At 41.9% G+C, this 16,745-nt stretch overlaps 1 protein-coding gene across 1 annotated transcript in view; it reads right to left on the reverse strand.

The window, feature by feature from the left end:
• The window catches only part of BicD (protein bicaudal D), a 182,938-nt gene extending 166,756 nt beyond the window's left edge, over positions 1-16,182 (reverse strand). The window contains exon 1 of the mRNA XM_067147379.2: positions 15,759-16,182. Within this exon, the coding sequence (XP_067003480.1) occupies positions 15,759-15,983 (225 nt within the window). The 5' untranslated portion in view covers positions 15,984-16,182. The remainder of the gene's footprint in view (positions 1-15,758) is intronic.
• Positions 16,183-16,745: the final 563 nt, after the last annotated feature.

Raw genomic sequence — 16,745 nt, forward strand, 5'->3', positions numbered from 1 at the left:
TAAACAAACATGGCAAAGTGTAGCTATGACAGGCAACAAAACACGTACCGCTACTGCCTTGAACTTCACTGTAAATGTCAGTACAAGTGAAATTACCAACGTCACTGGAAGCCTGGTTGGCATAATACCGTTCATCAAGTACAGTCTGAAATTTCTCAGGACCGTGTGATGACCTCGTCTCAGTTAGATGCTTGTCATAACCATTACAATCCCAATGTTACAGTGACAAAGTGTGGTGTTTAAGGTTGTAAGCAGCCAGACGCTTTTTAACCTACATTAAAATCTCCATCCGACGATGGAATTAAAACGCTCAACATGCATCACCTCGTGTCAGCCTTGAGCTTTTCGGGAGTAAGGTTTCCTCCTATAAGGGGAGCAAGCAGGTTTTCCATCAGGTGGATCCACTGATACACCACACACCCTCCAGACGGAGGGCATTTTTTCCCAATTGCGGGAGGGATACGGGAGCGCCCGGTACTGGGGCGTCCTTTATTCCCCCACCTTATTTTCTTGTTTAGATCGGCTAGGAAATTGATTCCCAGTCCCAGTTGACGATGCCTCCTCCACTCGCTTGGGTGCAGCTATCGCAGGCCTCCTGAGGGGGGCTCTGTCTTTTCCCCCAGCTGTGCGGGCTTGGGTTTCTTATTATCTGTGGTTGAAGGATGGACAGTGCCCACCTTTGAGCTTTTTATTCTTTGAGGCGATGTTCACAGGAGCAACTGCCGCCTTGGGCGCAACGATCTTCGCATATTTTATTGAAGCAAGCGACGAATCTCGTAGACTCTGTATTATCATGCTGAAGTCTAGTGCCTTAACAGGTGCATTCATAGAATTGAACCTATGGTGCGCTTCCTGGTAGGAAAGACCATCCACGGTCTTGATCTCCTGGATCTTCCTCTCATTGAAATAGAATGGACAGTTTCTATCACGAGGAGAATGAAGACCAGACCAGTTAGTGCACTTGTTCGGAGGTGTGTGAACTCTTCTGCACAATGAGTTTCTCTTCCACATGTACCATACACAGACAGATTTTAACGAGATACCAAATGCCCAAATCTTTGGCACTGAAAGCACAGCAAGGTAGGCAAGAAATACAGCCTCACATCGCAATGTCCGACTGTGTGGTGTAGTGGTTAGCGTGATCAGCTGCCACCCCCAGAGGCCCGGGTTCGATTCCTGGCTCTGCCACGAAATTTGAAAAGTTATATGATGGCTGGAACAGGGTCCACCCAGCCTCGGGAGGTCAACAGTAGAGGTGGGTTTGATTACCACCTCAGCCATCCTCAAAGTGGTTTTCCATGGTTTCCCACTTCTCCTCCAGTCAAATGTTGGGATGATACCTAAATTATGGCCAAAACCGCTTCCTTTCCTCTTCCTTGTTTATCCCTTCCAATCTTCCCATCCTCCCACCCCCACAAGGCCCCTGTTCAGCATAGCAGTGAGGCCGCCTGGGCAAGGTACTGGTCCTCCTCGCCAGTTTCATTCCCCGACCCAAAATCTCACGCTCGAGGATACTGCCCTTGAGGCAGTAGAAGTGGGACCCTTCGCTGAGTCCGAGAGGAAAATCAACCCTGGAGGGTAATCAGATTAAGAAAGAAAGAAAGAAAGAAAGAAAGAAAGAAAGAAAGAAAGAAAGAAAAATAACAATATGATGTTCTTCTGGCATTCGGCTGTGCTCCCACCCAACGAGTTGGGGATACTGTCTGAGCTTTCGAGTGTAGCCGCACATATAAAAGGCCCTTCCCCAAGCAGCACACACATCAAATTTTGATTTAGTCTACAACCAACCCTCGAGAACAAATAGGAAATAAAGAGGTGACCGATAGCCACATGAACCTTTTAGTCGCCTTCTATGACAGGCCTGTGGATGTGTTTAGCCCCACCCATCCACAAGGGGTATAATTCATGGTACCAAAGCCACAATCCATTTCCGCACCTAAGTCACTCCTTTTAGTCGCCTCTTACGATAGGCAGGGGATACCATGGGTGTATTCTTCGTCTGCGTCCTCCACCCAAAGGGGTGTGCTTGTTGTTTAAAAGCGCAAAACATCAAGGTCATCGGCCCCACGTGTGCATAGGGGCGATCATAAAGTTTCCGTTTGAAGATCGTTCAGGCCTGAATTGGGATGCCAATCAGGCAAAATCACTGTGAGCATTGAGGCACTCATCCAACCCACACACCAGGCTGAAGATCCGCATTTAGTAAAACACTGTGTCCTGCTGCGTGAAGAAGTCTGTAACCACCTGCTGCACACACTTGTCCGACAGGAAGGTTGGCCCTTCAAAGCCTTTTTGAGGGAACCGAAGGCATGATAACTGCATGGAGAGATCAGGAATATAGGGTGGGTGCTTGAGTGCCTCCCACTTCAGTTGTTGTTGTCGATAATGGATGAGGCTGGCCTCTGAGATCGACCAGTGTCTTGTGTCGAAACGTGACCTGCACACAACTTGGTGCACCGTTACACAGCAGTGGTTTTCAACAGGTATGTTGCCCCCTACACAGTCTTCATTCACGGATGGACATCCACCAGTGTTTGTCGTTTGGCAGCCAAGAACAGAATAACAGCACGTTGGTTATGTTTCAATGCATTTGGTAATAACGTCACCATAATTCATGTGGCTGCATTTAACACACGCACCTCGGCACAACACAACTGCCACACTAATCCCATTGCCTACATGTCCATGCTTACATAAGCACATTGGAGTCGCGCTACGTTGCATGTCCGCTGCAGCAACGCCCACAAACGGAAACTTTTTTGATCGCGCCTTCTACAAATAAGCCGGCTGTTACTACGTTTGATAACTGCAAAATTCGTCGCAGCCACAAAAAATACTCTATCATATTTAGCTCTCTCTTAATTTCTATCAAGTAACACTTAACTAAGTCCAGGGAAGTAATTGAGTATTTGAATTACTTGTAACAAATACTTTCTTTAGTATGGTAATTTTTACTTGTAATAGTTCCTACTTTTTACAAAATGCAACTTTTGCTCATAATTTACTTCTTGAAATAGAACTGTAATCATTATTTCTAGAGATCATTACTTTCTAGTAATCAATATACACTGTATAGAAGCAGAAGATGAGGTGGTATCAATAAGAGTGTATCAGTTTTTGACCGAGTTCTAAAATTGTGACTGGATGACAGGTGGTGAAATTGACAGTACAAGTAGGAAGGTGAATGTGAGGAGAATATTCGATGAAGAAGGCATAAAGTATGAATATTATAGCACTGTTCAAGTTTTAGCCAACCAAGTTTTTCGTAGGCAGGTGTACCATGGTCATAGTAACGTAGGTCACATATACAGCAAACAACGGCATTTTGCACGTATTGTAATTTGTCATTAAGAGTAGCAGTCAGGTTGTTGTACACGACATCTCAGTAGTCAAAATGAGGTAATAACAAAGTGCAAATGAGGCGTTCTTTTAATATTCGAGAAAATATGTTGTGGAATCTTCTAAGCGAATTATACTTTTCTGGAAACTCTGATAATCTCCTGCTTCCATGAAAAATGTTCATCTATGATAACCCCCAAACCAAACACCATGACGCAACAGCCCCGAAGGACCATGGCCTACCAAGCGACCGCTGCCTAGCCCGAAGGCTTACAGATTACGAGGTGTTGTGTGGTCAGCACGACTGATCCTCTCGACCGTAATTCTTGGCTTTCTAGACCGGGGCTGCTATCTCACCGTCAGATAGCTCTTCAATTGTAATCACATAGGCTGAGTGGACCTCGAACCGGCCCTCAGATGCAGGTAAAAATCCCTGACCTGGCCAGGAATCAAACTCGGGGCCTCCGCGTAAGAGGCAGGCATGTTACCCCTACAGCGCGGGGCCGGCTCATCTATGATAACGCCGAGATCTTTGACTAATTCACTGAAATCAATTGGTGAATTTTATAGGCAGAGTTTTTTTTTTTCTGAACAAAGTCGTGGGTGAGAAATGATTAGAGCCTGAGATTTTACGTTATTTAGTCCATGTGTGTCAGCCCAGTTACAAATTTCTTGTAGTCTCTACTGAAATGTTTAATTTCATTAGTTTGTTTTTCTGGTTCACAGTGGGAGTATTATTGTACATTATCAGCGTACATGTGTGTCAGCAGCTGTTAACCAATTGTTGATATAGACAGAAAATAGAAGTGGTCCTAGGACACCCTCAGTGGGACACCAACTTCTATGGATCACTAGGATGAATATTCATTATTGTTCTTTTCTTCCACACTGCTGATGACCTCAGATTACGTGTTCATCCACTGGAGACTGTTGAAAAATGGGGTTCAAATAGTTTGGATAGTAGTATGTCTATGTCACCTAAGTCAAAAGTCTTTGAGAAGTCACAAAAAGCTAGGAATGTAACTTGTCTTTTGTCCACCGCATTGCAAATGTTATCTGTAACCTTAAGTAGTGTTATGATTGCATCGAAAACCAGACTGGTGTTCGTCAAGAATACTGTGTGTAGGCAAGTAGTTGGAAACTTGGTGTACTATGTATTCTAGGGCTTTTGAAGGAGCTCATAATATACTCGCTAGTCGTCAGTTAAGTTTCCAGGTGGTGATATTTTAGGGAGCAGGACAATGGCAACTTTCTATAAGGAGGGATACCTGTCAGTTATTAGTGAATGATTAAATATGCAAGTGAAAATAGGCAAAATTGTGTCAATTATTCCCTTTAGTTCTATTTCAATGTTGTCTATCCCTTTATTCTATATATAGCTTGTTTAACTTTTGAGAGGGTCACATGAAGACAATTAATACATACAGCGGACCCCACCACCAGGAGGAATAAATTCACAAGTAAAAGAAGATAATTATTAAAATTATATTTAATCATTAAAATTAAATTTGTAATATTAAAAATATTAAAATATCTGGTATGGATCCCAGCTCAGGGTCACGAGTGAAGACGTCAATGGCATCAGCAGTGGAGAGGATGGAATTTATGGCGTAGGTGACCGAGGGGCAAATCTGCCGTGTGTCTGTACTCCGGTGAAATGTATGCAAACAGCATTGGTTCTCCATGATAGGAGGGGCCTGTTATTTGATTCATTAAGTTGAAGATTATCAGATTCTTGATTGAAACTAGTACTAAGACAATAAGAATTTTGATGGATACATGAGTTAATTTTAATTATCTAAATTCTGAATTTTGAATGAATACATGAGTAAATTTTAACTATCTCAATTCTAATGTATTGATTAGGTGGATTTATAACTCTTATGTCTGTTAATAAAGAACATTCTGTAAAAGGATGAGACAGCAACATGAAAAAATACATGTGCAAGGATATGGAAAGGTATTTCAAATGCTTACTGAAAACTAAAGCCTCTACAGGAAGGATGGCACTACAGTACACCAAAAATACCAGCTGAAGCAAAAGAACTCCACCTGAGCAGAAATGGAGAAGGTAATTCAGGATCTCTAGAACAATAAGGTGGCAAGTAATGACTGTATCTGGGCCAAGGGGATCCTTTTTTTTTTTCAAGTTGCTTTACGTTGCACCGACGTAGATGTCTTATGGCGACGATGGGACGAGGAAGAGCTAGGAGTGGGATGGAAGCATCTGTGGCCTTAATTAAGGAACAGCCCCAGCATTTGCCTGGTGTGAAAATAGGAAACCACGGAAAACCATCCTCAGGGTTGCCGACAGAGGGATTCAAACCCACTACCGGTATCTCCCGAATACTGAATACTGGTCACACTTAAGCAACTGCAGCTACCAAGCTCGGTACCGAGGATATCAAGTAGCGTAGTTGGGTGATAGACGACAACATGTACAGAATAAGGTTACATTTTCCTCGCTAGTTCGCATTTTTAAGAAGGTGAAAATCATGCAAAAAATTATGTGAAACGATACCTGAAGTATATGAGAAAAGAGATCCTTCCCTTAGGCTTGCCAGGGACCCACCAACCCATCCCTGGAAGCACTCTTTCTTACATACGTACATATATATATACATACATTATCATTAAAGACTGTTATGCCTTTCAGCGTTCAGTCTGCAAGCCTCTGTGAATTTACTAAACGTTGCCACAATCCTCTATTTGCAATTAGTGCTGTGGCGTCATTTAGTTATATACCTCTTATCTTTAAATCGTTAGAAACTGAGTCTAACCATCATCGTATTGGTCTCCCTCTGCTTCTCTTACCCTCCATTATTCTCCTAGGTAACCTATCCTTCTCCATTCACCTCACATGACCCCACCACCGAAGCCGGTTTATGCATACAGCTTCATCCGTCGACTTCATTCCTAAATTAGCCTTTATCTCCTAATTCTGAGTACCTTCCTGGCATTGTTCCCACCTGTTCGTACCAGCAATCATTCTCGCTACTTTCATGTCTGTTACTTCTAACTTATGAATAAGATATCCTGAGTCCACCCAGCTTTCGCTCCCGTAAAACAAAGTTGGTCTGAAAACAGACCGATGTAAAGATAGTTTCGTCTGGAAGCTGACTTCCTTCTTACAGAATACTGTTGATCGCAACTGCGCGCTCACAGTATTAGCTTTACTACACCTTGATTCAATCTCACTTACTACAGGAAGAATAATTTAAGTGTTCAGACTTCTGTTCGCATGCCGTGGGCAGTCCCGAGCGAGCGCCATGTGGCTTCTGTCAACACTGGTGAGATAAGAAGTGTTCACTGATAACGCGCAGCTGTACAGTACTCTGTCCCTCAGTTCGCTAGAAACGATTGGATTTTAAGGTGTGCTGTGAGGTTATTATTATGATGGTTAAATACACTATAGAGCAAAGAAAATTTTTGGTCGAGTGTTATTTGCACACGAAGAAGAAACAAGTCAAAAGGTGTCTTTGAAAATTCCGTACACAATATCCCAGTGCGGCAGTACCATCAAAACGTTACGTGCATCAGCTCGTTTACAGTGGCATAGTACTGGTTCCATAAGCAATAAGAAAAAGAAGCAAAGGAGAACAGCTCTCACACCAGAGAGGTTAGAGGATATACAGACAAGACTCCAGGTCAGTCCACATAAGACGCTTCGGAGATTAGCTCAGGAAAGTGGTATTTCACCTTCTTCAGCACGTAATGCAACAAACTTGTTACATTTACAAACTTATCGGACTCCTTCAGTCCATAACATACTGCCTACAGATTTCAATGCAAGAATACAATTTTGCAATTGACTAATGAATAGTGTCCACGACGGTATTGTGGATCCGAACTTTCTTTTTATGAGCGACGAAGCCTGGTTTAATTTGAGTGGATATGTCAATTCACAGAACAACAGAATCTGAGGTACAGAAAACCCGCACATCTTACAGCCAAGACTTCTGCACGATGTGAAGGTGGGGGTGTGGTGTGCTATCAGTACACGATGAATTATCGGTCTGATATTTTTTCAGGACACAATTACTTCTGACCGTTATATTCACAACATTCTGGAACCATTTTTTGCTGAACTGACTGAAGAAGAGAAAAGGTACGGCTATTTCCAGCAGGGTAGTGCAACAGCCCACACGGCACGTAGCTCTATGCGGTGGTTATGAGGAATGTTCGATGATGATCAGATCATCAGTAAAGGCTTATGGCCCCCTCGTTCACCTGATTTAAGCACATATGATTTTTATCAATGGGGAAATATCAAAGGAAAAGTTTACAGGAATAATCCTCAAAATGCAGAAGAATTAAAAACTGAAATTAGGAACACTGTGCGTTCTATCAGTGTCCATGAAGTACAACGTGTGTTTCAAAACCTCATTACAAGACGTGAATTGAAGGAAATCACTTTCAGCATTGTTTGTAAATACTGGTGAGTTCAGTTTAATTTCCTAGTTGATTTATTTATTCATTTACTTATTTGTCCACAGCATCTATGTAGCCGGTGAGTTCAGTTTCGTTTAGTTTCTATAGGCGTAATCATGCCGCTTCTTTGAGCCGGCTATGCCTGCTTGGCGTAGCGGGCACTGCGCTCGCTGTCTCCGCTTCCCAGTGCGCCTAATCCTCGGCACTTCGCTCTGAACTTTCAAATTAATCACCCTGTATATTCCCATCCTGGGAGAACACACAACCGATATACTTGAAATTATCGACCTGTTCTAGCTCTGTATCACCAATATGACATTCAATTCTGTTGAATTTCTTACCTACTGACATCAATTTAGTCTTAGAAAGGCTAATTTTCATACCATACTCATCGCACCTATTTTCAAGTTGCAAGTTATTAGACTGCAGGCTTTCGGCACAATCTGCCATTAAGACCAAGTCATCAGCATAGGCCAGACTGCTTACTACATTTCCACCTAACTGAATCCCTCCCTGCCATTTTATACCTTTCAGCAGATGATCCATGTAAACTATGAACAGCAAAGGTAAAAGATTGCAGCCTTGTCTAACCCCTGTAAGTACCCTGAACCAAGAACTCATTCTACCATCAATTCTCAATGAAGCCCAATTGTCAACATAAATGCCTTTGATTGATTTTAATAATCTACCTTTAATTCCATAGTACCCCAGTCTGGCGAACATCATTTCCCTCGGTACCCTGTCATACGCTTTCTCCAGATCTACAAAACATAAACACAACTGCCTATTCCTCTCGCCGCATTGTTCAATTACCTGACGCATACTGAAAATCTGATCCAGACAGCTCCTCTGTGGTCTGAAACCACACTGGTTTTCATCCAACTTCCTCTCAACTACTGATCGCACCCTGCCTTCCAAGATGCCAGTGGTATTCTAATCAATGAGATACCTCGATAGTTGTTGCAATCCTTCCTGTTCCCTTGCTTATAGATAGGTGCAATTACTGCTTTTGTCCTACCTGAAGGTATCTTACCAATACTCCATGCTAATCTTACTACTCTATGAAGCCATTTCATCCCTGCCTTCCCACTATACTTCACCATTTTAGGTCTAATTTCATCTATTCCTACTGCTTTATGACAATGGAGATAACTTACCATCTTTCCACTTCCTCAAGCATAATTTCACCATCATTTTCCTCCTCCCCATGAGCTTGGCTATTCACAACACCACCAGGAAGATATCCTTTTACGTTGAGAAGATGTTAAAAATATTTCCTTCACCTCTCCAGTGATTCCCTGGGATCTATTATGAGTTCACCTGAATTACTCAAAACACTGTTCACTTCCTTTTTCCCTCCCTTCTTAAGATTCTTTATTACTGTCCAGAACACTGCTGCTTGACCGAGCCTTTCCAGGTTATTACCAAAATCTTCCCACAACTTCCTTTTGGATTCAACAACTATTTGTTTCGCTCTGCTTTTTTTATCTACGTACAAATCCCTGTCTGCCTCAGCCCTTGCTTGGAGCCATTTCTGATAAGCTTTCTTTTTACGTTTACAAGCTGCTTTCACTTCATCATTATCCAAGATGTTCGCCTTTTCCCATCTTTACACACAGTTGTTCCTAAGCATTCCCTTGCTGTTTCTACTACAGCATCCCTGTATGTCACCCATTCTCTTTCTATATCCTGAACTTGCTTACTGTCCACTGTTCGAAACTTCTCACTGATCATATCCATGTACTTCTGTCTAATTTCCTTGTCCTGGAGATTTTCTACCTTATTCGTTTGCAGACAGATTTCACTTTCTCTACCGTAGGCCTAGAGGTTCACTACAGATCAGACAATGCTCTGTATCATCGAAAAATCCCTGGAAAACTCGTACATTCCTAACAGATTTCCTGAATTTGAAGTCGGTTAAGATATAGTCTATTATGGATCTGGTACCCCTAGCCTCCCATGTGTAGCGGTGAATAGCCTTATGCTTGAAGAATGTATTCGTAACTGCTAAACCCATACTGGCACAGAAGTCTAGCAAACGCTTCCCATTCCCATTAGCTTCCATATCTTTGCCACATTTATCAATCACCCTTTCGTATCCTTCAGTTCTATTTCCAACTCTCGCATTGAAATCGCCCATTAGCACTATTCTATCCTTGTTGTTGACCCTGATCACGATGTCACTCAATGCTTCATAAAACTTCTCAACTTCATCCTCATCTGCACCGTCACATAGTGAATACACTTCTCTCGTCCTAATTCCCCTAACTGCTTGCCAAATCTACCCACATCATTTGCTCATTTACTTGCCTAAGAGAAACTATGTTGCACTAAAAGGTGTCCCTGATGTAAAGCCCTACCCCACACTCTGCCCTTCCCTTTTTAACACCCGTCAAGTACACTTTATAATCTCCTATCTCTTCCTCATTATCTCCCCTCACACGAATATCGCTTACTCCTAGCCCATCCAGATGCATCCTGTTTGCCGACTCAGCCAGTTCTACCTTCTTTCTTCCATAAGCTCCATTAACATTGATAGCTCCCCATCGAATTCCATTTCGTTCGCCAAGTTGTTTCCAAGGAGTCCCTCGCCTGTCGAATGGGAGTGGGACTCCGTTACTCCCATAGGTCCCAGGCTTGCTTAAAATGTTCTGAGCTCGGTAAATTCATGAAGGAGGATGCTACCCTAGTTACACATAGTCCAAGTGAGGATCCCTCCTCTAATGGGTTATGGACTACCGGTGGATTGTATAGTCCTAGCCGCCTGAGCACAAGGAGGGCCATGGCTCAGAATATATCCGAGATGACCACTCCCATTCCATAGCAACTGGTATCCCGACTCTCAGGACCACTTACTAGGCCACTCAGCCGTTGACCATGGTTCATGAACTAGGACGTGACCACAGTAAAGCCCCATTCAAAATGCAAATGTAACATAACGTAAACTTAAAATTACCGTTAACTTAAAAGTTTGCGGCCATGTTATCTGATGGAACCATTCACAATGCGCCGACGTAAACTTAACTGCAAGTCCGAAAAATTAAGAGATCGCAAACTCCAAGCTCTTGCGGTTAATTTTATGTTAAGTTTAAGAACCAGCCAATCAAAGCAGACGTAAACATTGTATTTGATGAACAACTTCTTTCGACGAAACACTTGTAATTATCTTTCAAAATAATCTTTGTGTGTATGTATAAAATAACAAGAATTACAAAGACACTATACCGAAAGAGAATATGTGTAAATAAATATGTTGTAGCAATGAAATCTGACGGTAAATGGAGGGAGACAAGCTCGCAGCGCTGGCGACCGGGTGAGTGACAATCCCTGTCATAAATAAAACGAGATAAAACATTGTCCCTGTATATTTCTTAACATTATGACAGACTACTAGTTTATGAAAACAATATCATCCAAGCAAATAGATCAAAACATCTTATCGGAGTGTGATAGATAGCGGCATATATGTCAGTAAGGAAGACCTTACATTTCTTTTTTATTAGAAAAGGAGAATCAAACTGTAAGAAAGGCAGACAGTTCAGGTTTCATCCGCATGTACAAAACGAACTGATGAGGGTCATTTCTTACAGACGATTACCGAAATCGCCCTGAGATAACCTTCTTTGATTCAAGGGATGAACCCATTTTCTGCACTGTAGTTTAGATCGCCTCTTCAGGTACCGTACACAGATTCCAGGAGCAAAGCAATAGATGTTTGAAGTAATATGAATTCCGCTACCACATTGTTTGATTCCACTGAGGTATTGAAATATAAAACTGTGATATAGCCCCAAACCCGACTTCCGTGCTAAATAACATGGCAGTGTTTTGATTGGCTGCTGTGTACTCTTTACGTTCATGTTATGTTCCTCCATTGTGAATACCACAAATTTTACATTAATTTTACGGTTACGTTAAGTCGTTAAGTTTACGGTTACCTTTGAATTGTGAATGGGGCCTAACCCACACCATATATAGTAAAGTTAAATCCAATACTACCATATGACAATCTGTGATGTGTGGCCACTTCCTGAGCTGCTACTGGCTGCAGGGCCATCCCTATTACCTCCAAAAGAGCGAGCTTGCATGTCTCGCTCACTGCTACCACACTTTGTCAAAATAATGAAACCGCGGAATTTTGAAAGTAACATGCCACAGTGTGACTGTTGTAGTTACACTCTATGCAAGGTAAGGTAATTAACCAATTAAGTCCTTGTGAAGTGTGTAAAAGAGAACTGCAACTGGAAGTCAGTAGAACTCAATTAACTTTCACTTACCAGACTACCTTTGCTTTCCCACAGCCCAAAGGTCTAGTCACTAACTGGACCTAATCAACCCAGACATATGATCTTGTCACTGTCCAGTTCACCGAGCGAGTGGCCATGCGCTTTGGGTCACGCAGGTTATCAGCTTGCATTCGGGAGATAGCAGATTCAAACCTCGCTGTCGGCAGCCCCGAATATGGTTTTCCGTGGTTTCCCATTATCACACCAGGAGAATTCTGGTTCTGGACTTTAATTAAGGCCACAGTTGCTTCCTTCCCACTCCTAGCATTTTCCTATTCCATCAATGCCATAGGACCTATTTGTGTTGGTGTGAAATAAAGCAAAATTATACTACTCAGTTCTTTGTCACTAGACTGACCTAAGTTCATAAGTTGGTACTCATGTGTACCGTGCTGTGATATTGTGTGAGCCATGCCATGTTGCATTCTTAACCTCTCTTTAGCAAACTAGTTAGTAAAGATTTACCCAGAATAATTATGGACATCTGGATGAACAGGAAGATACCTATGAACTGGAAAGAAGCCATAATCATACTAACACATACGAAACAAGACAAAAAGGTACTGGATAACAACCGAGGCATCTCACTACTGAACAATGGGCACGTGGTACTCCCAAAACTATAGCTGAATAGGGTGGAAGAACAGCTCGAGCTGGGCATAGGACAATACCAGGGCAGTTTAGTAAAGGTAAAAACTGTATGGAACAGATTTTCAATCTCAAGAGATTAACAGACCACAGATATAGGAAAGGGTAAAACACAATGGTGACCTTCCTGGATCATAATCTATAAGTTGCATTTCCATATTGATTATATTCACAAATATGAAGTTTTGAAGCTTCCACCTGATCAATACATATATTGATAGAACAATAATACATAAATATATGTATTTATTAGGTTGAAGCTTCAAAACTTCATATTTGACCTTCCTGGATTTTGACAAAGCCGACAGCTCAAAAGACAGGAATGTACTATAGGCGGTAGGGAGCACTATGTGACAGAAGACTGCATACTACGACACATAAAAACTGTAAGACACAACTGACAGGGTGAGATTCCAGAGGAGTCTGACAAAGTGATGGGCAGTCAGCGATACTGCTGAACCTGGTCCTGTGAAAAAGTTGACGGAAACTATGGGCATCAAAGGTGTACATACTGGGTACATACTGGGTACAAGATCAACTTAACACAAAAGTGGACTGACTGGCCTTTGCAGATCATATGGCACTGCTACATGAGAAGGAAGATGACGTGAATTTGGCACCGAAAAAACCAACAGAGATCGCGGCAAAGGTTGGTCTGAAGACAACAAACAACAAGACCAAGGTACTGAATACAGAGACAAACTGGAAGATAGAAGGCCAAATGGTAGAGACAGTCGACAGCTTCCGGTGTCTAGGTGAGACCATAAGAGGTAGAATACAGTATACTAAGAGTACAGCAGACAGAGCACACTACTGCTGAAAGTGCAATAAGCATCCAAAGCAATTTACGAGAAGGAAAACCTATCAAGGAATGCCAAATTGTCACACTATACGTAGACCATCAGGAATACTGCATTGTATGCAACGGAGACGCTGACATTGGGCAGTAGAGCTTGTATTCGATTGGAGAAGGAGGAAAGAAAGATTTTGAGAGATACCGGTAATGAGGCACCGACAATCAAGGTGAATTTTGGGCACACGGCTCAAGAGAGGAACTGTTAGAAAGCATAGAACAAACTTTGAGAGTGATATGGAAAAGAAGGTTGAAATTCGTTGGACACCTGATGAGGGCAGCTTGACCCAGATATATGAAAGGGAAATAACTGGATGAAGGCCATCGGGATGGACTGGAACACAACTGACACACTGGAAGAAAATTCACAGACGGCAGTGCAGAATAGGTGGAAGGTCACAAATGGACTAACACTATGATCAATATTCAGATCATAGAAGCAGAGGGGAAACAGGAGGAGCAAAAGAATGAAGAGGTAATTGGGAAGAATGAAGGCACACCAAACAAGTCACTAGTGATCCTAAGGGAGTAAAATTTCTGTACCCGGCTGGCAAACGTTAGGTTAGAGAATCAACATGGCGGAACTCGGACGACATCACATACCACTCAACAGGCTTGCCAGTGTCTGGATTTTTAAGTACGGAGAGTAACACCACCAATGGGCTGAAATGATTAGGTCCAGGAAGTGATGAACATTGGGCTAGATTGGTTAGGTCCAGCTACTGACAAAATCATTAGTCAGGATTGGTTGGGTCAGGCTAGTGACAAGACCATTGGTCTGTATTGGTTGGGTCCAGCTAGTAAAAAGGCTACTGGGCTGGGGGCAAGCAAAGGAGTTCTGTTGACGAAAGCCCCAGGTTAGAGCCAGGTTACGCCCACAGGCCTTAAGTATTTCACGTGACATCATTGGTCTGGGCTGGTTAGGTCCAGCTAGGGACAAAACCATTCGGTGGAACAATGGCATCCAGCGCACACCATAACAATTTTGAAACTGCCGGTTCATTTACTTTTACTGAATATGGCAGCCCTGTTCCTGAACACGATGCGAGCTCTATTGGAAACAATACTAAACTTGGCTGGCAAATAGGAACACAGTACAAAACTTGACCAGCCAATAGGGACACAGCAAATGGTCACATTCAGCTGATTTACACAGTATGGGTTTAAATTCTATAGAAGTAACAGTACTTCTAGGGATGGGATGGTGGGTCCCCGGCAAGCATGAAGGAAGGATCTCTCTTTACTACTATTAAGGGTATTGACACACATCAATTTTAGGCTATATGATTTTTCTCTTTTGTAAGTATGCCCGCCAGGTATGGAAGCGCCACCCCTAAAAGGTCATAACAAACTAAATAAAAGATGGGAATAAGTGATGTGAAATTACTTCATACATTGCATGTAATGATCATGGAATGGAAACGTTTCCCCTTTATCACAAAAAATGACAGCTGAAACAACATTACTGCATGGTTATCAATGTGTGCCAAATATGTTTTCATGTACAGCAACACTCATGATATTGCATCCTTATATATTTCAAGTAATTCAGTTTCATTGGAATCATTCGGTCTATTCTTCTACATAGGTACCAAAGACATTTACTACAACAGTCCTACTGAAAACATTTTAAATTTGTGTCCACAAACCCTCACTTAGGCCTACAATAATACTCCACTATAAACTGCACAACAGTCACCAGTTTTTTTGGTTTTTCTAATAAAATCCAACCAATCTGCAATAATGCTTCAATACACTGAAAACTGATTAATGCTTTCAGTCAACAAAATACTGAATTTGGACTAGACATGAGCAATCGACAGCTCACTTATTACTCATGAACAGTAGGCTATAACATACACAGAGGAAGGGAAGGGACATATTGAAAAATAAATAACATCTCCCATTTAGGCTTTTCTGTTAAGTGTCCATACAAGTGTTCACCCGAAGACAACATGCACCCAGAACCAGGGGAAAAAAATAATGACTGTAAACGATAGACAAAACAGAATTAATGTCAAAAGCAGGAATGTTCCATGAAGAGTGGCATGTGTTAGGTTAATGACAGGCAGCCCAGTACAAGGGTGTGGTTTAACCTAATTAATACAACTCCCATTAACACCCACTGAATTGTATACAACACTTCTGCGTCTCCATATATACACCTATATGTACAAGGCGAGGAAATCGTGTAAACTAACCTCTTGAGTTATATCAAGTTCATGTTTCGAGTTTTCGTAGAGTGCCTCTAGTTCTTCACACCTAACTTGTAAAGCTCCTTTCTCTTCGAGGAGGACCAAACCATATTGCGCTGATTGAATTTTTTCACTGCTAGCTTGGTCCAATTCACGACTTAATCGTTCTATTTCTTGTTTTAATTCTTCAATTGTAGCCTCCTGGAGGTTACACGATCCGGTGGATGCCATGTTCGCGAAGAAAGGTGTACCTTTAAAGGCTACCTAAGTGTATAAACTTGAATTCTAAAGCTAATAAAACCACTATTCCATCGTGTCATAGTCGCGTAAATTTGATAAAATCACAATTAGTATAAGAAGAACTCCTAGTTCTTAAAACCATCATTAAAATTAACCCTTGACATAGTCCCATACGTCTCAAAACACCGTACTGTCATTAACCGGAAATTGTCTGACACTACTGTAGTCAAAAGCTATAAACAAAATTTAAAGAAAAAGTAACAGCAATGGTTTTAATTCGTGCTAAGTTTTATTTTATAGTACTCCTCTAATCAAAATTTGGACGTTGTCCTAGGTAGTTCTGTAGATTTTAATTCGGATGTTCATTTGATGTACAAGTAGTGTGTGGTTTCATTGGATTGGACATTGGAGGGAATTTTTAATTAATTCAAACTTTCCTCCTTTCAAATTGTGCTTATCTTGTCTTTATTTTAGGAATACAACAGAATATGACCATGCCGCGGGAATTTATGTGGCTGGGGATGTCGACTGGAAGCAATCCGAGCAGTGGCGTATCCTACTGTGTGAGCATCTGACATATTGTTCCATTTACGAAACTTGAAAACAATGAGAAGAAACGTCGCACGTATTTCTGAGAGCAACGCATCAGAGACTGATATTGCAGCAAATACTTTAATACACCAATACCGGACAGCTGTATCTCAACAGCATTGAGTGGAGTGCGAACAGCGATGGTGGTGACATCTAGCGTGT

This window comes from Anabrus simplex, chromosome 5 (assembly GCF_040414725.1).
Source record: "Anabrus simplex isolate iqAnaSimp1 chromosome 5, ASM4041472v1, whole genome shotgun sequence".
NCBI classification, from domain to species: Eukaryota; Metazoa; Arthropoda; class Insecta; order Orthoptera; family Tettigoniidae; genus Anabrus; species Anabrus simplex.